At 34.3% G+C, this 12336-nt stretch overlaps 1 protein-coding gene across 1 annotated transcript in view; it reads left to right on the top strand.

Moving 5' to 3' along the window:
* PCDH11X (protocadherin 11 X-linked) overlaps positions 1–9149 on the top strand; it is a 585951-nt gene extending 576802 nt beyond the window's left edge. The window contains exon 9 of the mRNA XM_032389982.1: positions 8303–9149. Coding sequence (XP_032245873.1) covers positions 8303–8538 — 236 coding nt within the window. The 3' untranslated portion in view covers positions 8539–9149. The remainder of the gene's footprint in view (positions 1–8302) is intronic.
* Positions 9150–12336: the final 3187 nt, after the last annotated feature.

Raw genomic sequence — 12336 nt, 5'->3', positions numbered from 1 at the left:
AAGAAAGAAAGAAAGAAAGAAAGAAAGAAAGAAAGAAAGAAGAAAGAAAGATTATAAATACAACGAAAGGAAACAAACAATAAGATATTTAGAGAAAGTATACATAAACATAAAAATTAAAAAAGAATAAAAGAAAATAAAAGAATAAGAAAATAACTCAAAAATAATAATAAAAGGCTAAAGAATAAAAATAGAAAGAATTCTAGATATGTTTTCCCCTAGAGCTGAAGCTTTGCAGTGCTGTATGATCAGTAAGCTTAGTACGAGTGAGTTGTTTGTGCTGATCTTCTGTGGGAGGGGCCTGTTGGGCTGATTCTCAGGTGGACTTACCCTGGTGGAAATAGCCTCCAGTGTACAGGGAGGCAGGGCTTGGTGTAAGTGGCTCTAGACTCCACTAGGTGGTGCTGTTTTGTTCCCTGAATGCTTCCAGCATTAATGGATGGGTTGAATATGGCAGTGCCCTGCTCCCTAGCCCTGGAGCTGAAAATTCATGCCCCCCTCACCCTTCATGAGTCTTCACAGAAGAGCAATCAATCACTGTTGTCTCCCCAGTTTCTGTCAGAACTCTGTTCACCCTGCTTGTATCTGAACTTTTCTTATCTCAGGCACGTGACTGAGTTTCAAAACTCCAAATATTAGGGACTCTTGCAACACAGACACATGCTCTTCCTCCCAGAAAGAGTCTCACCAAGCTTCTGTCTTTTGCTGGACCCGTCCCAGGAAAGCGGTTGCACAACTATGTAGTAGTTCAGTTTATGGCAACGCAGAACAGAACATTGGCACCTAAACTCGCTGTTCTTAGCCAGCTTCCATGCTCTTGTGACTGGGAACCATGCTGCACCTAGGGGCCACCCTTTCTTCTTGTGACCCAGGGGATCCTCAGATAATGCTCTCTGTCACACCTGGGATTCTGCCCCACTTTGCCACCTGAGCACCTTTAAGCCAGGTGTATCTTCCACTGTAGCAGACTTCTAAAAGTTCCAATTTTGCACTCTGCTGCTTGTAATATTTTGTGGTGACCTCCTTAAGCAGGCTCCCTCCCCACCACTGTATCTTCAGCTAAATCACACCAGATTCAAGTCTCCACACATCCTACCTACCAGATGTTGGTTGCTTTTCTACTTGGAGACTTGCAACATTTATTTTCTCAAACCTCTGATTGATTTCTCAGATGTTCAGAATGATTTGATAACTATCGAATCATATTCAAAGGGTGAGACAACCTTAGGTTCCCCTACTCTTCCATCATCTTAACTCCTGCTGGAGAATTTAAAGCAATAATCACAAGGATACTCACTGGGCTTGAGAAAAGAATAGAAGGTGTCTGTTAAACACCACAGAGAAAAGTGTTTAAAAAGTATCAATCAGAGATGAAGAATGCAATAAACAAGATTGGAAACAGGCTTGATACAATGAACTGCAGGCTGGAAGAATTAAAGGACCAACTTAATCACGTAGAAGACAAAATAATGGAAAATAATGATGCTGAACAAGAGAGAGAAAGAAGAGTTATGGAATATGAGAATAGAATTAGGGACCTCAGTGACTCCATCAAACATGGTCCAGTTTGTATTATAGGAGTCCCAGAAGAAGAAGAAAGAGAAAAGGGGGCAGAAAATTTATTTGAAGAAGTAATAGCTGAAAGCTTTCTTAATTTGGGGAAGGAAATAGACATCTAGATCCAAGAGGCACAGAGAAAACCCATCAAAATCAACAAAAGCAGGGCAACACCAAACATATTGTAATTAAATTTTCAAACTGTAGCAATAAATAAAAAATCCTAAGAACAGCAAAACAAATGAAGTCCTTAACTTACAGAGGAAGACCCTTAAGGCCAACTGGAGATTTCTCAATGGAAACTTGGAAAGTCAGAAGGGAATGGCATGACATATTCAAAGTGTTGAATGGGAAAATTCTGCACCCACGAGTACTCTATCCAGCAAGGCTATCATTCAGAATAGAAGGAGAGGTAAAGTGTTTCCCTGAGAAAGAATAAAGGAGTTTCATTGTCATTAAACCATCCCTGTAAGAAATAATAAAGGGGTCTCTTTGAGTGGAACAGAAAGGCCAAAGGTGACAAAGAAAAGGTCAGAGAAAATCACTGGAAACAATGACAAAACAAGTAGTAAAATAGCAATAAATACATATCTATCTATAATTAATGTGAATGTAAATGGACTAAATGATACAATCAAAAGACATAGGGTGTCAGAATGGGAAAAACAAACAAACAAACAAAAAAGCCCCACAAGACTCATCTATATGTTGTCTACCAGAGACTAATTTTAGACCTAAAGACACATGAAGAATAAAAGTTGGGGGTTGGAGAAGCATTTATCTTGCCAATGGACATCAAAAGTAAGCCTGAGTAGCAATAATTATATTGAACAAACTTGACTTTAGAACAAAGAGTGTAACAAGAGACAAAGAGGGCACTATATAATCATAAAGGAGAGAATCCAACAAGCAGATATAACAATTGTAAAATTTATGCACCAAACATGGGAGCATTAAAATATATATAATAATTAATAACAAACATAAAGGAACTCATTGGTAATAATACAATAATAGTAAGGAACTTCAACACTCCACTCTCATCAATGGATTGATCATTTAAACAGAATATAAACAAGGAAGCAATGGCTTTGAATGCCACACTGGGCCAGAATGACTTAACAAATATCTTCAGAATATTCCATCCTAAAACAGCAGAATACGTATTCTTTTCATGTGCACATGTGATATTCTCCAGGACAGATCACATGTTAGATCGCATATCAGGCTGGAACAAAGACAAAAAGATTGAAATCATACCATACAATATTTCTGAGTCCAGTGCTTTGAAACTAGAATTCAACCACAAGAAAAAATCTGGAAGAACAACAAATATATGGAGTGTAAACAACATGCTATTAAACAATGACTGGGTCAACCAGAAAATCAATGGAAAAATTAAAAAAAATACATGGAGACAAATGAAAACTAAACATAATGTTCAAAATCCTTTGGTATGCAGCAAAATTTGTCCTAAGAGGGAATTACATAGAAATACAAGCCTACCTCAGGAAGCAAGAAAAATCTGTAATAAACAATCTAACCTTACACCTAAAGGAGCTAGAAAATGTACAACAAATGAAGCCTAAAGTGACAGAAGGAAGGAAATAAATAAAAATTAGAGCATAAATAAATGACATAGAAACTAAAAAGACAAAACAAAACAATACAACACATCAATGAAACCAGGAGCTTGTTCTTTGAGAAACATAATAAAATTTATAAACCTCTATCTAGGCATATCAAAAAGAAAAAAATAAAGGACCCAAATAATAAAATCATAAATGAGAATGGAGAAATAACAACCAATACCACAGAAATACAAGTAATTGTAAGAGAATATTATGAAAAACCATATGCCAACAAATTGGACAACCTAGAAGTAATGGATAAATTCCTAGAAACATAAACTACAAAAACTGAAACAGGAAAAAATAGAAAACTTGAACAGACCAGTAACCAGCAAAGAAATTGAATCAGTAATCAAAAAATCTCCCAACAAACAAATGTTCAGGGCCAGATGGCTTCACAGGAGAATTCTACCAAACATTTAAAGAAAAGTTAATACCTATTCATTTCAACTATTCAAAAAAAATGGAAAAGGAGAGAAATTTTCCAAATTCATTCTATGAGGCCAGCATTACCCAAAACCAGATAAAGTCCCCTTAAAAAGGAACTAGAGGCCATGATCCCTGATGAACATGGATGCAAATATTCTCAATAAAATACTAGCAAACTAAATCCAAACCTACAATGAAAAAATCATTCACATGATCAAGGTGAGATTTATTCCTAGGTTACAAGTTGATTCAATATTCAAACTCAATCAACATGATATACTACATTAATAAAAGAAAGGAGAAGAACCATATGATCATTTCAATAGATGCAGAAAGTAGGTTTAGAGGAAATATACCTCAACATAATAAAGGTCATATATGAAAACCCCATAGCTAATATCATCCTCAATGTGGAAAAACTGAGAGCTTTTCCTCTATGGTCAGGAAAAAGACAGGGATATCCACTCCTTTTTTTTTTTTTTTTTAAGATTTTATTTATTTATTTGACAGAGAAAGACAGCGAGAGAGGGAACACAAGCAGGGGGAGTGGGAGAGGGAGAAGCAGGCTTCCTGCTGAGCAGAGAGCCCGATGTGGGGCTCGATCCCAGGACCCTGGGATCATGACCTGAGCCGAAGGCAGATGCTTAACGACTGAGCCACCCAGGTGCCCCGGGATATCCACTCTTACCAGTGCTAACATAATACTGGAAGTCCTAGCCTCAGCATTCAGACAACACAAGAAATAAAAGTCATCCAGATCAGCAAGGAAAAAATCAAACTTTCAGTATTTGCACATGACATGCTGTATATAGTAAACACCAAAGACTCCACCAAAAAACTGTTAGATTGATAAAGGAATTCAGTAAAGTAACAGGATACAAAATCAACATACAGAAATCTGGTGTATTTCTATAAACCAATAATGAAGCATCAGAAAGAGAAATTAAGTAATCAATCCCATTTACAATTGCACCCAAAACCATAAGATATCTAGGAATAAACCTAAGAAAAGAGGTGAAAGATCTGCACTTTGGAAACTATAAAACATTGATGAAAGAAATTGAAGATGACACAAAGAAATGGAAAAAAAAAATCCCATGCTCATGAATTGCAAGAAAAAATATTGTTGAAATGTCTTTACTACTCAAAGCAATCTGCATATTTAATGCAATTCCTATCAAAATACCAACAGCATTTTTCACATAGCTAGAACAACCTATCCTGAAATTTGTGTGGAACCACAAAATACCCTGAATACCTAAAGAAACCTTGAAAAAGAAAGAACAAAGCTGGAGGCATCCCAATTTCACATTTTAAGTTATATTCCAATGTTGTAGTAATCAAAACAGTACTGGCACAAAAATAGACACATAGATCAGTGGAACAGAAGATAAATCTCAGAAATGAACCCACAATTGTAAGGTCAACTGATCTTCAAAGCAGGAAAGAATATCCAAGGGGAAAAAGACAGTCTCTTCAACAAAAGGTGTTGGGAAAACTGGTTAGCTACATGCAAAACAATGAAACTGTACCACTTTTTTACACCATACACAATAGTAAATGCAAAATGGATTAAAGAACTAAATGTGAGACCTGAAACCATAATACTCTAGAGGAGAAAAGAGGCAGTAACCTCTTTGACATCAGCTGTAGCAGCTTCTTTCTAGATATGTCTCTTGAGACAAGGGAAACAAAAGCAAAAATAAACTATTGGGATTTAATCATGATAAAAAGCTTCTGCTCAGTGAAAGAAACAATCAAAACTAAAAGACAACCTACAGAATGGGAGAAGACGGTTGCAAATGACATATCTGATAAAGGGTAGGTAACCAAAATATGTAAAAACCTTAAAACTCAACACCCCAAGATCAGATAATCTAATTAAAAAATTGGCAGAAGACACGAGTATACATTTTTCCTAAGAAGATAAAAAGATGGCTAACAGACACATGAGATGTTAAACATCACTGATCATCAGGAAAATGCAAATCAAAACTACAAGGTGATATCACCTCACACCTGTTAGAGTGGCTAAAATCAACAATACAAGAAATAACAGGTGTTGGGTGAGGATGTGGAGATTGGGGAATACTGTTACACCTTTGATGGGAATAGAAACTGGTACAGCCATTGTGGAAAACAGTATGGAGGTTCCTCAACAAGTTAAAAATTGAATTATCTCATGATCCAGCAATTGCAATACTAAGTAATTACGCAAAGAACTCAAAAATACTAATTTAAAGGTACATATGCATGCCAGTGTTTATAACAGCATTACCTGCAATAGCCAAATTATGGAAACAGCCCAAATGTCCATGGACTGATGAATGGATAAAGAAGAGGTGGTATATATATGCAATGAAACATTACTCAGCCATTAAACAGAATGAAATATTGCCTTTTATAATGACATGGATTGAACTATAGAGTCTTACGCTAAGTGAAATAAGTCAGGCAGAGTAAGACAAATACTATATGATTTCACTCATGTGGAATTTAAGAAAAAGAAGCAAAGGGAAAGAAAGAGAGAGACAGGCAAACCAAGAAACAGACTCTTAATTGTAGATTACAAACTGATGGTGACCAGAAGGGAGGTGGGTGAGGTGTGGGCTACATAAGCGATGGGAATTAAAGAGTGCACTTGTGATGTGCACCAGTTGTTGTATGAAAGTGTTGAAATTAACATTACATTGTATGTTAACTAACTGGAATTTAAATAAAAACTTAAAAAAAAGAATGTCCATAAATCACAGCTTCTTTCTGTGAAAATGATTTTGTATCAATATCCTAATCATATATAGGCAAATATTATTGAAACTCTGTCTTATTTTGTTGCAAAATTTAAGGCTGCCAGATGAGTTTTTCTGATGACCAGGACTTTAAATTTTGTTTTAATGTATAGTTACGTGTGTTCAAATATGTCCCTGCTTGCTTTTATTATTGAATATCACCCAAAATACATAAAACTCTATCTTCCCAACTACTTCTCAAATATAATTGTGCAAAAAATATAGGGTATTTAAAAGATCAATATGATAGTTTCAATTTTTAAGTGTCCTATAAATAAATATAAGTAAGTGATTATCTAATGGAGTAAATTCATCTATTGATTCTGTTATTTCATGCTATATTCTTTGGTTTTAAATGTGATGGGATAGGGCGCCTGGGTGGCTCAGTTGGTTAAGCGACTGCCTTCGGCTCAGGTCATGATCCTGGAGTCCCTGGATCGAGTCCTGCATCGGGCTCCCTGCTTGGCGGGGAGTCTGCTTCTCCCTCTGACCCTCCTCCCTCTCATGTGCTCTCTCTCATTCTCTTTCTCTCAAATAAATAAATAAAATCTTAAAAAAAAATGTGATGGGATAATGACAGTACCTGGATTCTCTATCCTGTTGAGGATATGTAGGAAGTTGTATTTCTATTTTTAATTTTTAGGATTGTTATTTCTTCTTAGAGAATTGACCTTTTTCTCATGATGTAATTGCCTTCATTGTACTTGATAACATTCCTCACTCTAAAGTCAAGTTTTATATTTATATAGCTACTGTACCTTTATTTTGCTAGTCATTCTGTGGTATGCTTATTGATATTTCATACCTATTGGCATTTGAAAACTTTACAGAAACCTTATAAAAGAGTTTTAGAAAGTATTATGGTTTAAAGCTAAGTACTTTGGATCTGTAATTTATCATGATTTCAGAAAATGAGGAATACAGAAATCAGTTATCTTTGAGATGATTATAGCTATATTTCATTCTTGAAACTAAAAGTTATGTCTTAGAGTTAAATAAACTATGTTTCCAAATTAACCTAATTTATTCTTAAGTTTATTCTCATGTTAATTAATTATATTTTTAACCAAATGTTTAGCTGTAATGGGTGAGTTCATTACATATTTCTATGACTGGTTTTCTCATTCATTTTACTTTTATGTCCTCTCTTCGTGTTAGTTAGGAACCACATTTCAACTGACTTGTATGTATAGGTCAATGACCTTAGATTCTATTTATAGTCAAACACAATGAAAAATACCTACATTTGAGAAACTAGTTCAAAGTATTCTAATTATAAAAATGAGACACCATCCAGCCACTCCTGGTTATTTATGTTTCCCTAGGAATTATCTCTTGACAAACCAAGTGCCAGTTGTGAAAATACTGAAAGTCTTTGATGTATTTATATATAATTTGCTATTCCTATAACAATATGATTTGCTTTAAGTAGCTAATAAAAATATTCCTTGGATAGACATTGGGGAGGGTATGTGCTATGGTGAGCACTGTGAATTGTGTAAGACTGATGAATCACAGACCTGTACCTCTGAAACAAATAATACATTATATATATTATTATATAATAATACATTATATGTAAAAAAAAAAAAGAAGATAGCAGGAAGGGAAAAATGAAGGGGGGAAATCAGAGGGGGAGACAAACCATGAGAGACTATGGGCTCTGAGAAACAAATTGAGGGTTCTAGAGGGGAGGGGGCTGGGGGGGATGGGTTAGCCTGGTGATGGGTCTTAAAGAGGGCACGTATTGAATGGAGCACGCAAACAATGAATCATGGAACACTACATCAAAAACAAATGATGTAATGTATGGTGATTAACATAACATAATAAAATAAAATTTAAAAAATATTCCTTGGAAATATAAATTTTATTATTTGTTTTCCATCCCAACAGCTACAGAAATAACTATTCAACCAACTGTGGAAGAGGCCTCTGACAACTGCACTCAAGAATGTCTCATCTTGGGCCATTCTGATACCTGCTGGATGCCAGCTTCTCTGACACATTCCAGCCCTTCACAGGCAGAAGCCTCTGCTCTATGCCACAGCCCATCCCTGTCAAAGGCCTCTGCTTGCTGCTGTAGCCCTCCAGGGATGCAGACCATTGCTCTCTGCTCAGCCCTCCAGTGACTCAGGCTATTACACTGTACCACAGCGCTCTACCAGCCCAGTCCTCAGTCCTCCAATACAGCCCACCCCTGGCACAGGCTGCTACAATCCATCTCAGCCTTCCTTTGCTACAGGCTGCTGCCTTCCATCACAGCCCTACAAAGCCACCAATGGCTTTGCAGCAAAATTGGGGGCAAGGTGCTGGACCTGATAGACTACTTTCTATTGATCAGGGAGTGCAAGGTAGTATAAGATCTCAGTTTTAAACAATGTCTGAAGGACTTTATCCTAGTGATTAGTCAAGTAAAGCCATTCCCTTGACAACATTCACTCCAGGCCAACAGGCTAGACCCTCTAGGGATGATTCCCCATTATGAAAGAACATCCCTTATAAAGCTAAAATGGCTACTTCACATTTTCCAATAGGATGTATATAATAAAAGTTTAAGATCCAATTTCAATGAATAGTTCAAATTGTTAGGTTTGTAAATAGCTATGTAAATAGAAACAGATACCAGAATAAATTCTAGAGTTAGTCAAAAGTTAAAAATAAAATTTATAATTTTCTTAATTCAGAATGTGTATGAAAAAGAAATTAAAAACTTCACACCCCCTTGTACAGAAAGGCTTATCATGACAGATATTAACATGTAGTGTATATTATTTCTGATGCACTGTATTTTTTATTTTTATCATGTAAAATATTATTGACTTTGTTCCATTTTTATTTTTGTGGACTAAGTACACAGCAAGTAGAAAAATAGAAAATATCTGATTTTCCAAGAGTACCCTTAGTTTATCTAAACTTTTATTCAGATAACATTAGAAGGTATTAGTATGGTAGAATTTTTGTCTTTTTGTTTGATATTTGTTTATTTGTCTCCAGTGTTTTGTTATTAGTGTTTTTATAAAAATGCATATTAGGGAGTGTAAATATTTCTTAGATTTTTTTTCTCTGTTTTTTTTATGTTTTCTACTTTTATTTCAGAAAATATGTGCATTTTGGTAAAATGTATATACATTTTTAGTAAAGAACATATATGAACTGTACACATTTATGTCTATAACCTATTTCTCTACTCTTTAGTAGAGTTCGAGACAGTGAAGTGCAATAACTGTGCCTGAAACGGCAACAATTCACTAAAAAGGACCTCTTTTTAAACTTACTTTTGTAGTTTATGGTAAAATGCATCTAACCACATTATATTTGCCATTTTAAGCCTATCTTCCATTATTAATTGGATCATTATCTTCTGGAGTTTGTATATAACAACTAGAAAGTCACAAGGAATGTAGATGCATTTAATGCATGATTCTTTTACAGCTATGACATAAACTGCTATGTTTTTAGAGAATATCAGGAAGATTTAAATGTTGATTTGACAGGGGCCTAGGCTGATACAGAAATATGTTCAGTAAAAAAATAAACAAATAAATAATAACTGTAGATAAAACTATATACTAAACCTGTAAAACTAAGGGATTTTTTTTCATTCTAGCTCAACTTACTGAAGAAACAAGACGGAAGTTAGGAAAGAACTTTTCAAGGGATGTAATTATAAATCTACATCAAATGTGTTACAATATAGATTTTTCAGGAGATGTGCAGAGGGAAAAATGAGGTTCATGACTGCTTCTTGGAGTGGATAAGAAATACCTCAATAACACACTCAAAAAAAGAAAACTCAACAAAAATCTCATATATGAAACAAAGTATGTCCTTCTAAACAAAGAATACAGTAGTACTCTTAGGGAACATTGGTTTACTTCTATTGTTTGTACTCTATTTTCTTTTTGTCTTCTTACTTGGCCATAATCTTCTATGTGCATATTTCATCAATGTACAGAAACACCACCAGTTTAATTTTCTTCCATAACAAAATCAAGAAAATGTTTCATTTCAGTATTACAGTAAACCAAGAAACCATTAATGTTTCAATTGGGGGAGTGAATGTTTCTTGTTGGTTAAATTAGATGTAGAATTTGTAATGTGTAACTTGAAGATATTTAATTTATGATTAAGCTGTGTGTAAATGTTGTAAACTGTAGTAAATGTATAATTTTATTGGTGAAGATTTCCAATGAATGTTGAGAACACTTCTTTTCATTTGCCCACCAGGTTATGTAGTGTTTTGAGAATATATTTTTCCCATTGTGATGCTCTTTAAATCATCCTTGATTTGGTGTGTAGAATAACTTCTTAACTTTTAACTAGAGTTTAATTAGTGAAATTTCAAATTGATTATTATTATAGATTTTTTCTCCTTTATGTTTGTTAATGTTCAAAGGAATTTGGAACATATTATATTCCAGGTGCGTGTGAGTCCTGAAGGACTGGTGATTTTTGAAACTTTATTGAAATAAGACTGTGTATTTGTATTGATATTGTTGTTGCTATTGATGATGGCAATTTTAAACTTGAGGAAGATAAAGAAATCCAGAATCGCAAAATCAGAGCTTCCAGTAGATTTTAGAATGTTTTTTCTCTAAAAACTTGCAAAGATAATATGAACGAAAATTATGTCTTCTATTGTGGTTATTTCCACATTTTTTTCTTTCCATTTCTTTGGGAAGATCTACCAACACATAAATAAATAAATAAATAAATAAATAAATAAATAAATAAATAAAAGGAGACAGTAAAAGATCATTAAATAACATGTCAAGAGTATGAATGGTTATTATCCATGTTAATGAAAATCAGAAGAATAAAAGCTAGATGTTTGTGAATATTTTCATATAGTGTGATTTATTGAGTTATAAAGGGTGGCTCTTAAATTCTAATATCTAAAAATTTTTGAAGTTTTGGTACCTTTCCTAGAAATATAGGAATGAGCAAATATGCTTTTATTGTCTTTCTAACCCTGATTATATAGTCTGGTTTAGATTGTGTTTAGAATATTAAATGACTGGGCACCCTCTTCTGGGTTTGTACCAGAGAGGTTTCAAATGGAAGCAGGTTAGAGTAGCAAAAGAGGCAGAGGGATGTGAGCCCAGATATTTTTTCCTATGCATTATCTTTCTAAGCTTCTTCTGGGTCTGTCCTTGGCAACCTGTAACTTCAAGGCTTCAGATCTGATGAGATCTTTCTTACCACATTGCAAATTCTTTCTTTGAATAGACAGAGCTACAGGTTGACAAAGTTCACGGGTGGCTCTTTTGATGTGCAAAATGTTTAGTCTCAGAACCACAAAAAATCTTATTTTACCATCAATCAAAAACATTTCCCTTGAAAAAAGAAAGATATGATTTAGTTTGAAATTAGGGTTTCAAATTGAATGACAAGTATGATGATAATATGTTCAGCCAGATTGGTTATTCTATTTTGTGGCCATATTCAATTATATGTGATTATTAATTTACTAGCTATAGAGTTAATATACTACATTTGTAAGTATGTATTGAAGCACTATGTATCTTATATGCTAAGTGCATACACATTTCTTCTTGAGCGTTATCAAGTTTCAGCTAATACAGTGCCAGTATTTTAAAAACAAACATATATTATACAAACTGTGTAATAAATTTAGAGACTACATTTTGTGTGTCTAATTTAGTTATTTAATATTTTTTGTTAATGTAAATTGGTTAGAAAACGTGGTTGTTAAATGACTAGTGCTAGTGTGAACTGGTAACCGTAATGAAGAGCCTCTGCTTTCCCGAACTAATATTTGTCACACACTTTCATTAAAATGAGAAAATAATATAATTAAAAGAATAAAAAAATTGTATAGTCCTTAAAATGTATCATGTCACAGGCCAAAAAAAATCCTTTCATTCAGGGTGCCTGGGTGGCTCAGTCTGTTGAGCATCCAACTC

Source organism: Phoca vitulina, unplaced genomic scaffold (genome assembly GCF_004348235.1).
Source record: "Phoca vitulina isolate PV1807 unplaced genomic scaffold, GSC_HSeal_1.0 scaffold57, whole genome shotgun sequence".
NCBI lineage: Eukaryota > Metazoa > Chordata > Mammalia > Carnivora > Phocidae > Phoca > Phoca vitulina.
The sequence above is the reverse complement of the archived record's forward strand: the minus strand, read 5'-3'. Positions and strand labels throughout refer to the sequence as shown.